This window comes from Hevea brasiliensis, chromosome 8 (genome assembly GCF_030052815.1).
Source record: "Hevea brasiliensis isolate MT/VB/25A 57/8 chromosome 8, ASM3005281v1, whole genome shotgun sequence".
Classification (NCBI taxonomy): Eukaryota; Viridiplantae; Streptophyta; class Magnoliopsida; order Malpighiales; family Euphorbiaceae; genus Hevea; species Hevea brasiliensis.
Window position 1 is genome coordinate 19,902,912 of NC_079500.1, and position 14,327 is coordinate 19,917,238.

General features: G+C 30.9%; 1 protein-coding gene and 1 pseudogene across 1 annotated transcript; both read left to right on the forward strand.

The window, feature by feature from the left end:
• Positions 1 to 9,172: 9,172 nt before the first annotated feature.
• Positions 9,173 to 9,777, forward strand: LOC110637103 (17.3 kDa class I heat shock protein-like; annotated as a pseudogene).
• Positions 9,778 to 11,576: 1,799 nt separating this feature from the next.
• On the forward strand, positions 11,577 to 12,871 carry LOC131182089 (uncharacterized). The gene is made up of 2 exons (XM_058150726.1): positions 11,577 to 11,858; positions 12,062 to 12,871. Exons 1-2 carry the CDS (start codon positions 11,577 to 11,579, stop codon positions 12,869 to 12,871), a joined length of 1,092 nt encoding a protein of 363 aa, XP_058006709.1.
• The last annotated feature ends 1,456 nt before the right edge of the window (positions 12,872 to 14,327 follow it).

The window sequence follows — 14,327 nt, forward strand, 5'->3', positions numbered from 1 at the left end:
CTTTAACTACAGTGTCTCATTAAAACTAGCAATAGACAAAATCATTACTGGGAAGCTATTGGCACTGACATTGTGATTAAAATGTACTCCATAACCAATGTTTGTCACCCCATGAAGTGCCAACAACCAAAATTCATAAGCAAGGATGTCTAGCTAGAAGATTCAACTTATATGATCTACTAGTTGTTACACATTTTAGTGGAGAGTTAAAAGTGAAATGAGGTTGTTTGTTCAATCCTTACAAGAAAGGGATCTAATACAAAATGAATATTGGCTGTTTAAAGGACTTTTTTCTTGTCATATGCAAAATTATTCTGTTGAGTAACTAATAAAATTAGGACCAATGAAAGAAGTGTTTAAGAGAAGTTGAATTTTCATGGGTTTCTTGATCTTGTTTTCTAATCATTATATTGGTTTGTAATTTTAAGTAATGAATTGGGAATTATTCTCTTTTATGGAAAATTTCTAATCATTATTCTCTTTTCTAATCATCCTAAATATATTATGGTCACTAACACACTATTCTCTTTTATGGAAAATTGCGGTTGGTTATGTTTTGAGTTTGAGATATATTTATGCTTATGAAGTAAATTATAATTAGGATGCTTAGGCAAAACAAAAACTTTTTTATTATGGTTTTTAAACCCTATCCGATCTAAGAACCAATGAAGGCAAAGGATTAAGGTTTAAAGTTCAACTGTTTGGGCTTGAGTGGGTTTGCATGGCTTTCTCTACCTCAATTTTCTTTTACGGTTTCCTTCTTGGTTTCATGTCATCTTCTCTAAGTAGCTATGAAACGTGGTTTCCACGTTTAGAGGAAGGGCAAAGATGCTTTCCTATTTTGGGCAAGTCCTTTTTAGTCAAATATCCATAAACTTTTTGAGTTTCTTTCTTGTATGTTGAGACTTGGGTTGGCCTTTCTTGGGTTTTGGAATTGGGCATTCTAAGAACCTTTTGTTCTATGGCTTTAAGTGTTGTGCTTGCTTGGAATCTTTCTTATATATGGGCCATAGGCTAGTGTTGTAATTCTGCACTTATTTCTATCAATAAATTATCCATCTATTAATAAGAAAGAAATATTAATTTATCTTGGGTTCATTTCTTTGAACACCCAGACATGTGTGGCTATTCAGACACACTTTTGTAGCCCTTATAAAGGGGTGGTGTACTAAGAGGATGTGCTAGTCTAGTTGCTTATCATAAATGCAATGACATTACCATTTGGTCCTATAACAACTAAGCTTTTGGTGGTGTTTTTAGATAAAGGAATAGCTCTATTATTATCCGACAAGTCTATTGCCTGCCTTGCAACATCGAGTGCCAATAATTGATGTTCATTATTGCATACATCAAATGGTCCAACATTCCTAATTAGGAGCCATTTTAGATCCCATCAAAGAAATCAAGTCTCATCAAGACATTGAAGTTGCAAATTAACTACTTTATTCAATTTCATTCCCTAAAAAATCCCTATAATTCATGTTCAAGCCTACAAAAATATTAAAATGATTCATTAAATTTTATATATATATATATATATATATATATATATATATATATATATATATATATATATTTAATCAATTTGTCTAACATTCTCTTGAATTTGAATTAATACTACTTGATTTTTAACCAATAGTCATTTTCTAACATCAATTATCTACAAACACCATTTATATTGCTTTTAGCTTATTTCTAACGAAAAAAATAAAACATGGTCATTTTGTATTTTTTACTATGCATAGGGTTGAAACTTGTTACTAAACAATAACTGCTACATATATAAAAATGAGATGATTTGTTAAAAATTAACAAAAAAACAATAAAGAAGCCCACTTGACTTCTGTGTTCCTTGATAGACCGAGTTTGACAAGTTTTGACCATGTTTTGCCATTTTTAATTTTTAAGGGTAACCAGGACAATTGTATGCCTAATTCCCAAGTCTTCTATTGAATAGACAGGGTAAGTTTGGTTTTCAATACTATAGATTTCATTTAGACCTTAGCATCAAAGTGAAATTGATCAACACCTTTCCATTTTTCAAGATCATAAGCAGTGTAGTGCTTGCAACAACTTGAGACTTTAAGCTTATGACTTGTAGTAAAGTTCTCTTTTTCACCAACTTCCTGCAAGCCCTTAACATAGTTTACTACATATTTTGACAATACCAATGGATCCTCACCTAGTGTCACTTGTCCATGGTCACATCTAGGTCTTGGAACACATTAATATTAGGGCTCCAAAATGCCAACCCTAGCCATTAAACTAGCATTATGCATGGCTTGAGCCTTGGTTGAGACTACCTGTCCCATCTTTAACCATAGTGTCTCATTAAAACTAGTAGTAGACAAAATCATTACTGGGAAGCTAGTGGCATCAGGCATTGTGGCATTAGAATGTACTCCATAACCGACATTTTGTGACCCCATGAAGTGCCACCAACCATAATTCATAGGCAAGGAAGTCTAGCTAGAAAATTCGAGTTACATGATTTACTAGTTGTTGCACATTTTAATGGAAAGTTAGAAGTGAAATGAGGTCATTGGCTAGATCCTCATAGGAAGGGGATCTATTACAAAAGGAATATTGGCTGTTTAAAGGACTTTTCTTGTCATATGCAAAACTGTTTTGTTGAGTAACTAATAGTAATAGGAGCAATAAAAGAAGTGTTAAGACAAGTTGGATTTTCATGGGTTTCTTGATCTTATTTTCTAATCATTATATTGGTCTGTAATTTTATGCAATGAATTGGGAACTTATATATAGTCAAAGTAAGGCTATTATAGTCACTAACACATTATTCTCTTTTATGGAAAAAATGTGGTTGCTTGTGTTTTAAGTGTGAGATATATTTATGCTTATGAAGTAAATATATTTTGGATGCTTAGGCAAAACAAAAAATTCTTTATTATGGTTTTTAAACCCTATCCGATCTAAAAACCAATAAAGGTAAATGATTAAGGTTTAAAGTTCAATTGTTTGGGCTTAAATGGATTTGCATGGCTTTGTCTACTTCAATTTTCTTCTATGGTTTCCTTCTTAGTTTCATGTCATCTTCCCTAAGCAACTACAAAGCGTGGGTTTCAAGTCTAAAATAAGGGCAAAAATGCTTCCTTGTTTTGGCCAAGTCCTTTGGTCAAATATCTATTAACTTTTTAAGTTTTTTTTTTTATATGTTAGGACTTGGGTCAGCCTATCTTGTGTTTGGGAATTGGGCATGTTGAGAACCTTTTGTTATATAGCTTTAAGTGTTGTGCTTGCTTAGAGTCCTTTTTATATATGGGCCATAGGCTAGTGCTGCAATTCTGCACTTATTTCTATCAATAAATTATCCATCTATTGATAAAAAGATGTATTTATTTATCTTAGGTTAATTACTTTGAACATTCATCCATGCAGCTTTTTAGACACACTTTTTACATCCCTTGTAAAGGGGGGTGTTATTGGGAGGCTGTACCAGCCTAATTGCTTATCATAGTTTTAGTGACATTACCATTTGGTCCTACAACAACTAAGCTCTTGATGGTGTTTTTAGATAAAGGAAGAGCTCCATTATTGTCCAACAAGACTATTACTTGCCTTGCAACATCAAGTGCCAACATTTGATGTCCATTGTTGCATACATCAAATGGCCCAACATTCCTAAATAGGAGCCATTTTAGATCCCATCAAAGAAATAAAGTCTCATCAAGACTTTGAAGTTGCAAATTAAGGCTTGGTCTACAACAAATTCTCCTACATTATCTAATTCCAGGTTTTGACCGAGTTTGACAGGTTTTGACTATGTTTTGCCATTTTCAATTTTTAGGAGTAACCTAGACAGGCTGTAAGCCTAATTGTCAGGTCTTCTATTGAATCAATAGGGTAAGTCCAATTTTCAAAACGATGGATTTCATCTATACCTTAGCATCAAAGTGAAATCGATTAACACCTTTCCATTTGTCATGATCATAAGTAACGTAATGCTTGCAACAACTTGCCACTTGAAGCTTATCACTTATAATAAAGTTCTCTTTTTCACCAACTTCTTGCAAGCCTCTAACATAATTTGCTGCATATTTTAACAATACCAATGGGTCCTCACCTAGTGTCACTTGGTCATGGTCACATCTAACATCCTAGAATGCATTAATATTAGAGCTCCAAAATGTCAACCCTAGCCATTAGACTGGTATTGTGCATGGCTTGAGCATTGGTTGAGATTACTTGTCCCATCTTCATCCACAGTGTCTCATTAAAACTAGTATTAGACAAAATCATTACTGGGAAGCTAGTGGCACTAGGCATTATGGCATTAAAATGTACTCCATAACCAACATTTGTCACCCTGTGAAGTGCCACCAACCACAATTCATAGGCAAGGATGTCTAGCTAGAAAATTCAAGTTACATGATTTACTAGTTGTTACACATTTTAGTGGAGAGTTAGGTGTGAAATGAGGTTGTTAGCTCGATCCTCACAAGGAAACGGATCTATTACTAAAGGAATATTGGCTGTTTAAAGGAGTTTTCTTGTCATATGGAAATTTGTTCTGTTGAGAAACTAATATATTAGGAAAAATGGAAGAAGTGCTAAGACAAGTTGGATTTTCTTGGGTTTTTTTATCTTGTTTTCTAATCATTATATTGGTTTATGATTTTAGGCATTGTTGAGAATTTATATATGGTCAAAGTTAGGCTATTATGGTCACTAACGAATTGTTCTCTTTTATAGAAAAATTGTGGTTGCTTGTGTTTTGAGTTTAAGATATATTTATACTTATGAAGTAATTATATTTAGGATGCTTAGGCAAAACAAAAACTTCTATATTATGGTTTTTAAACCCTATCTAATCCAAGAACAAATGAAGGCAAAGGATTAAGGTTTAAAGTTCAACTGTTTGGGCTTAAATGGGTTTGCATGGCTTTATTTACTTTAGTTTTTCTTCTACGATTTCCTTCTTAGTTTCATGTCATCTTTCCTAAGCAGTTACGAAGTGTGGGTTCCAAGTTTAGAGCAAGAGCAAAGATGCTTCCTTGTTTTGGTTGGGTCCTTTTGGGTCAAATATCCATCAACTTTTTTAGTTTCTTTTTTGTAGGTTGGGACTTGGGTTAGCTTGTCTTGGGTTTGGAAATTCGGTGTGCTAAGAACCTTTTGTTGTATGGCTTTAAGTGTTGTGCTTGCTTGAAGTCCTTTTTGTATATGGGCCATGGGCTAGTGCTGCAATTTTGTGCTTATTTCTGCCAATAAATTATCTATCTATTGACAAAAAACAAATATTGATTTATCTTGGGTTAATTTCTTTGAACACCCACCCATGCTGTTAGGACACACTTTTGCAACCCTTGTAAATGGGTGGTGTACTAGGAGAGTGCACCGGCCTAATTGCTTATCACAACTTCAGTGACATTACCATTTAGTCCTATAACAGCTAAGCTCTTGGTGATGTTTTTAGATAAAGGAAGAGCTCTATTGTTGTCTAACAAGACTATTCTTACCATGTAACATCAAGTGCCAAAATTTCATGTTCATTGTTGCATACATCAAACGATTCAACATTCCTAAATATGAGCCATTTTTTATCCCATTAAAGAAATCAAGTCTCATCAGGACTTTGAAGTTGCAAATTAAGGCCTGGTCTATAACAAATTCTTCTACCTTATTCAATTTCACTTCATTTTCTATATACTATCCCCCAAAATCCCTATCAAGCCAACAAAAATGTTAAAATGGAACATTTTTAATCAATTTGTTTAATATTCTCTTAAATTTGAATTAATACTACTTAAGCCTTTGTCATAATTCATTGCATATCATAACACCACTAGGTCCTCATCTGGTGTCTCTTTGCCAAGGCCCTATCTAGGATCGCGAAACACATTAACATTAGGACTAAAAAATGTCAAACCTGCTAGACCCACATTGTGTGGCTCGAGCCTCTGTTGACACCACATGCCCCATCTTCAACCATAATGTCTCATTAAAACTAGCGGTAGAAAAATCACTGCTGAGAAGCTAATGGCACCAGGCATTATGGCATTAAAATGTACTCCATAACTAAAATTGGCCACCCCATGAAGTGCCTCCAACCATCATTCATAGGCAAGGATGCCTAGTCGGTAAATTTCAATGACATGATTTACTAGTTGTTGCACCTTCTCTTGGAGAGTTAGACGTAAAATTATGTCCTTGGCTTGATCCGCATCGGGAAGGGATATATTAGAAAAGGGATATTAGCTTGTTTTAGACCTTTTTTTGTCACATGCAAAATTATTCTATGATGTAGTGAGAAGTATTTGAAGCAATGAAAAAAGAAGTGTAAAGAGAAGTTGGATTTTCATGGCTCTCTTGATTTTGCTCTTTTCCTTCTATGGCTTGAGATTTTAAGCAACAAATTGGCGATTATATATGGTCCAAGTTGGGCTATTGTGGTTACTAACACATTGGGCTTTTTTATTGGAAAAGTGTGGGTTGCTTGTGTTTTGAGATGTATTGATGCTTATAAAGTAATTATATTTAGGATGTTTAGGCAAAACAAAAGCTTCTTTATAGCTAGTAGTGTCACATTTTTTCATGCTTCATATTAATTTATCACATCAATTAACAAAGAAAAGAAAATGATCATGTTGGATTTGAAGCTTCTTCTATATCTTTAAATACTTACAATCCTACTTTATTTTTCCATTTTCCCAGTTGGAGAGTCTTTTGAGCAAAGCTCTATCCCTAAATTAGCTGTCATTTCTAGCTATATGTGTTATAGTTTGGGACTGGGTTGTAGTAGGATTTCTAGAGTCATGATGATTTGAGGCTTATTTAAATTTTCTAAGATCACTTTGCGTGAGATAGTATTTGCTCTTCCATAACCTTAATAAGCTCATAAAGAATCTTTTTCCAAGGAGACTTTACCATGTATGTATTTGAAGATTGTGTAGAACACTCAATGAACGGTGCCTCCAAAGGAAATGCAACATCTTTGCATAGCCCACTGACTAATAAATTGTGACATAAATCAAATTTTGACTCTTTGAACCTTTCCTCATGTGTAAGGAGAATGTCTATTATACAAGAAAACAAGATTTGGGTATGAGTAGGGGTGAGCATTCGGTTCAAACCGAATCGAACCGAACCGAACCGAATCAAATTAAATTATGAAAACCGACTTACATATTTTAGAAACCGAACCGAACTAAAATGGATGAAAAATCAAATCCAACCGAACTGCTCTATTTTGGTTCGGTTCAGTTCAAATTGATCAGTTTTGATTTTTAATTGATTTTTTAATTTATACTTGATTTTTAAGTTATTTAGTCTAATTTTGACTTTGGTTTGAACCTAATAAACATTAATCAATGAAATTAAACAATTTATATATATATATATAATTAACTATAATTCATAAATTCCCCATAAAAATAAATCAATTCAAAAATCTATTCGATTCGATTTAGTTCGATTTGAATATATAAAATTATTATTCGATTCAGTTCGGTTTAATCGATTTTTTCTCTTCAAAATCGAACCGAGCCGAAATAATCGAAATTTTTATAATATAAAACTGAACCGAACCGATTAAATTTTAAAACAAAACCGATTGAATCGAATTGACTCAGTTCAGTTCGATTTTTCAATTTAAACCGAAATCTGCTCATCCGTAGGTATGAGAAATCGAAGTTGAAGGAGTCATGTAATCATATGTATAGGAAACTGCAATCCAGCCATGTGACTTTTGCCTACTGTTATTATTGAAGATGCACCAATTAATCATTTTAGATAACTTGGGATCGGAAGAGATGTTGATTTCCTCACTTTAACGTCCAAGGATATTCCTGCTGCTTCTGTTTTTAAGGCTTTTTTCTGGAATAATTTTTGGGTTTTGATGCTATCCCCTTATTTATTTTCTGGTTATTAATGTAATGACTTAATGCTCAATTTTACATTTGCATTTAAAATATTAAATTTAGTCCTTTTCTTATTTTTTGATTGTATATTCAGAAATTTTAATTTAAACTCAATTTAACTAAAAAATAAAAAAAATTAAGAAATTAAGTTTTTCTTTTTTAATTTTTGGAGTAAATCAAGAAATTTAGCTCCAAAATCAAAAAATTGAACTTCTTGATTTTTTTTTTTACCTAAATCAAGAAATTAAGTTTTCCTTTTTTAATTTTTGGAGTAAATCAAGAAATTTAGCTCCAAAATCAAAAAATTGAACTTCTTGATTTTTTTTTTACCTAAATCAAGAAATTTAGTATATAAATTTTAATTTTTGACTAAATTGAGATTAAGTTCAAACTTTTGAGATAATTTAGTTAATAAGTTAAAATTAAATTAAATTGAATACTTTGCTTTAATATAATTATCATATATGCAACAGATATATTTTAATTATTTATTGTGATGAAATTCATACATATAGAACCCACCATATTATGGATATATTAAAATCATTCTATATACAAGGGTTGTACTCTAAATCGTCTGTCAAGGAGAGATTAATAGTTAAGTATAGCTCATAACTCAAGGCTAGCCTCATCGGGTTAACTTTAAACAAGGCTAATCAAGAAAACAAATGGAAGAAAGAAATAAATAAGACCCTAAACATAGCATGTCTCCGTTAACTCACTATTTCTTCTGTTCATCGGTAGATTAATTATTAAGTATATATTTATATCATGTCTTTATAAATTTTTTATATTTTGATAATTGTATCACAATCTAAAAATTGGCGTCTCTTTTTTATTTTTTTTAATTGGTAAAGTATTTTTTAGTTAATTAGAAAAATATTTTCATTAATTTTGAAATCTCTTATTCTATAATTTCGATAGTTAAAAATCATTTAATAATATTTTTAAGTCCAAAAAACAAAAAAATATTTCCTTCGAGATAGGATCCTAAAAGACAAAGAAATATTGGCCTTGTTGTGAATGACACCATTGGAGGACTACCCAAAAAAGCCCACATCCAAACACAGAGTCCAGAGGCTTCACTATAAAAGCCCCAAATCTCCAGAATTTGCCAGAAAGTTCGTTAACAAAACCCATGACACAAGTAAAGATTGATTAAGAAAGTACCAAATGTTTCACCTGCATTCTATAAATATCCAACCCATGCCACCCACCGTTGTTCCAACGACAACAAGAAGCAATTCGTATTCGTAGCTACTTCAGAGAAAAAAAAATATCTTCCATTCTAAAACTTAAGCCTTGAGATTGAAAATGGCAACCCAAGAGCTAGCATTTTTGACCCTTTCTCTTCTTTTGCCCTATGGAATCCATTCAAGGACTTTCCTTTCCCTTGCTCTTCTAGTGAAAATTCTGCCTTTGGTAACACTCGCATAGACTGGAAAGAGACTACAGAAGCTCATATCATCAAGGTCAATCTTCCTGGGCTCAAAAAAGAGCAAGTGAAAGCGGAAATTGAAGATGACTTAGTGCTGCAAATCAGCGGAGAAAGAAATGTGAAGAAGGAGGACAAGAATGATACATGGCACTGTGTGGAGCGTCGCAGCGGCAAATTCTTGAGGAGGTTCAGGCCGCTGAAGAATGTGAAAATAGATAAGATTAAGGCTTCTATGGAGAAATGGAGTTCTTGCTGTGACTGTACCCAAAGAAGAAATCAAGAAAGCTGATGTTAAGGCTATTGAGATTTCTGGTTGCGATACTATTTCTTGTGAAAAATATGTAGATAGATAAAAGATTGGTGTTTGTTCTGTAAATTTACAGGTATGATTATTGGTATTTTGTGAGCAAGTGTTTTTTATGTAAAATTTCGTTGGTAATTTAATAATAATAATTTGCAGTTCCTGCCTGCGCTTGATTAAAACAATATGCATTGATAATTTTTTTCATTCTTTCTGAAACTGAGAAACAAAGGGTAGCTTGGTATCTTTTTTAATGTCTTTATTGGTAAACTTTCATGAGTGGAGAAAAAATGTCTTAAAATCCAAATATCCAATCTTTTTTCAAAATAAAATTCCCTGTTCCTTTTCCTTATTTTTTTTTATTTTTTTGAGTTTTTTAATACTTTGTGACATAGAACGGCTAAAATTTCAATCCAAATGAAAAAGGATTCATATCTTCAAATCCGAATTAGATTCAAACTTCATTAAATATATACGATGATCGGATAAGACATAAGGTGTTTGGTCAAGACATGAAATGTTTGGATAAGACATAAGGTGTTCGATCTGGTATGTTCAGATACGACACAAAGTTTTTGGTCAAGACGCCATATGTTCGGACAAGACTTTAGAGTCTCTCTTTAACAGTTTTTGTCCCACCTATAGCCCATGGCAAATGGGTAACATCATCTCTTATTAATAAAAACAATAAATGAAAAATCTATGGATGACGTCCCACCAATTTCCTTTGAAAACAATAATTAACGAAATTCTTTTTTCTTTTTTATTCATCACTTATTGTTTTATGATTTCCCTTTCATAAAAGAACCCTAAAACCTAATTCTACTACAAGACAATTACCTCTTTTTCTCTTTCTCCACCTTAAAAGCCTTTTCTGACAATTTTGTTTTAGATTGTGACAATATTGGTAGTATTGGTTGCTACATATCTCATATTCCAAGTAAGGGATTCTCTATTATATTACGAGATTTTTTTCTGCAGCCGACACAAACATCCAATTCAGCAGCCTCTCGACATCAAAAACACCTTCATTCTCCATTCACATCAATAGTTTTAGATTTATTCATTATTTCTTGATTTTTCTATAAGCCATGAGTGGCTAAGTTTTAATTCAGTTCAAGGGACTCAAGTTCTTATGTGTAATTTGTGAGATCAGGTTCTTAATTTAATTTACGTTTTTTTGAATATCTATTGTTTTTTGATTTAATTGTTTTTGATCTATTGAATGATTTGCTAAAAAGGCCTATTAGTTAATTGTTTGATTTGATCAATTGCTAGTTCATCTTCATAATCCGTAATTGTTGTGTAAGATTGAACATGAGTAGCAATTAGGTTTTATTGATTATGATCCCAGTTTTCGATAATAACCTAAGGAAACAATAGCGTGAATTAAATGATTTATGCTTTATAAATTGTTGTTCAGCTTAACTACTTCCTATTCTTAAAGCAGTTATTAATTTGATGAGGATTGCTTAATATCAATTTAGTTAATAATTAGAGTCAATAAGAGTGCTGGGCTCGAATTGATGAGTATAGGGAAGTTAGGGGTTTACCTCGTTGTTTGATAAATCTACGTTAAGTATTCAATAAGAGATAATTGTATTTCTTTTGTCTATGATCGAATCAATGCATTGGAATGAGAATTACCTTGGACTAAAGTTTATTTAATTCGAGAGTTTCTTATTTAATTTTAGATCTTAATTTTGGATTTTTGATTTCTTCTTTGGATTGCGAATTAACCCCCCCAACCTTCATTTTTTTTTTCCATTACACAAGTGCACGGAATTTAATAATTCAGTCTCTAGGGTTCGACCTAGATTTACCACTTACTGCAGAAAATATTTCATAATTGGTGATTTCAGTTAATTTAATTTCTGGTGGATTCGACAACCATCAGCTCTCTACTTATGGCTTGAGTATATCTAGTTTGAGAGGTCAAGGCTATGATGGAGCTAGTAATATGCGAGGTGAATTTAATAGCCTTAAAAGTTTGATTTTGAAGGAGAATTCTAGTGCTCATTATATCCATTGTTTTGCTCATCAACTCCAACTCACACTTGTTGCTGTTGCTAAAAAGCATTCAAGTATAGGTTCTTTTTTCAATACTATTACTCGTTTGGTCAATGTTATTGGAGGTTCTTGTAAACACAGGGACATGCTTCGAGAAAAACAACTAGAGAAAGTGTTTGAAGGAATTGCAAAAGGTGAAATAAAAACTGGACAAGGTCTTAATCAAGAAACGGTATTGAAGAATCCGGGAGATACTCATTGGAGTTCTTATTACGGTACGCTTATTAATTTGATACATTTATTTCCTTCTGTCATTAATGTTCTTGAGTATATTGGAGAAATAGTAATGATAATCCACAAAGGGCTGAAGCGATTGATTTGTTAGATATTATGAATCAATTTGAATTTGTCTTTGTGTTGCATCTTATGAAAAAGATTTTGGGAATCACACATGAGTTATCACAAGTTTTACAGAGAAGGGATCAAGATATTGTAAATGCTATGAATCTAGTTAAAGTCTCAAAATGTCATTTGCAAGTGATAAGAGAAAATGGTTGGGAATCTTTGTTACTTGAGGTATTGGAATTTTGTGGTAAATGTGATATAACTGTATTAGATATGGAGGATGTCTATGTAGCCAGAGGGAGATCAAGGCGTAGAAGTGAAGAAATGACAAATCTTCATCATTATCGCGTTGAGTTATTTTATTATGTGATTGATATGCAGTTTCAAGAACTTAATAATCGATTTGATGAAGTGAATACAAATTTGCTTTTATGCATGGCATGTCTCGATCCTAAGGACTCATTTTCTGTATTCGATACTAGCAAATTGATTCAACTCGCAAAATTTTATCCATGTGAATTTTCTCCAGTTGCTCTAATTGAACTTGAATATCAACTTGAGAACTTTCTCTTTGATATGCATATGGATAAGAAATTTTTTGAAGTGAGTAGAATTGGAGGTCTTGCTGAGAAGATGGTTGCTACAAAAAAGCATATTGTTTTTCCTTTAGTATATTTGTTAATCAAATTATTATTAATCTTGCCAGTTGCTACAGCGACAGTGAAAAGAGTTTTTTTTGCAATGAATATCATTAAAAGTTTACTTCGTAATAGAATGGGAGATGAGCTACTAAATGATTGTTTGGTGACTTACATTGAAATGGATGTATTTCCAAGTATTGACAATGAAGTTATTTTGGATAAATTTAAGTCAATGAAAAATAGACGAGGATTATTGTAATTTAATTATAACAATTTATTAATATTTTCTAAACAATCTTCTTGTCAATTTATATTTGTTTATGTATATTATTTTTATAAGTTATATTTTTTAATTGGACCCCTAAGTTGAATTCTTGGCTCCGTCACTGCATCATTGGATATGTGAAAAGGTCATTTTGGGCCAATATATTAACTACTCAACCTAGTGAAAGTATGAATGCATTTTTTGATGGGTTTGAAATTCATTGAACAATACAATAATGCATTGAAAAGTAAAGTGGGGAAAGAGAACTTGGCATATTCTAATTCTTTCAACTCTTGGTATGAGTGTATTAGCAATTATGAAATTGATAGTCAATTCCGAAAAGCATATATGAATGCAAAGTTTAGAGAAATCTTTATATTTTATCTCATAAATTTATGTAAAGTAATATTTATTTATTTTTAAGTACTTTATAGAAATCTTTAATACAATAATTAATAAGAAAATCTCCACTTAAATTTATAAGAAATTACTTAACTATTTTTTTAATTAATTTTGGATTTTCTTTTTCTTAATTAATAATTAATTTTCACCTATTTTAATAGGAAATTCCTCTACTAATTCTTAGCTAATTTCCTTTTCTTTCTTAACTATTAACTTAATTTCCACCAATTTTAATAAGAGATTCCTTAACTATTTTTAGTAGATCTCATTTCTTTCCTTAATTAATAAATTAATTTTCACCTCATAAAATATTTTCTTTAATTGTTTTTGTATGCAGATGTGATTATACAAAAATATCTTATTTAATTTTTAATTTTTTTCCTTATATGTATTAAGAGAAAATTAAGAGAAAAAAAATTGATTTCTTGTATGCATAAGATTATTAATTATATATTATAGTTAGCTTGAAATTAATTTAAAATTTAATTATTATTCTAAAAAAAATTAAAAAATAATCATATTTTATTATCTTTTTATATTTCAAATAATCATTGTTGATATCATTTTCTTTTCTTCTTCATATATTTAGACCATACTAATATAATTTTGATATATATAAAATATAAAAATAAGATATGGAGTAATTAATTAAAAAAATAGGACAATATTTATTAAATATGTTAATATATATTTAAATAATAAAATAGTTAAAATAAATATATAAAATAAATAATTAATTATTATATACAAAGCATAAAAAATTAAATCTATAAAAAACCAATTTGAGAAAAATTTCTTAACTATTATTTAATTTTATAATTTATTAGTAACATTTATTATTGTTACTTTCACTCAATACAAAAATTTAAAGTTTATTTTTTAAAATTGTCAAGAGAAAATTTAATTAATAGCTGTAAATTAATTTTAAAATATATTTAAGTATAAATATTGAAAAGTATATAAAACATAATTAAAAAAATTAATATAAAACAAAACATTAATAATAACCATGCACCTGCTAATTTTAGAAAAATAGGGAAGCAAATCT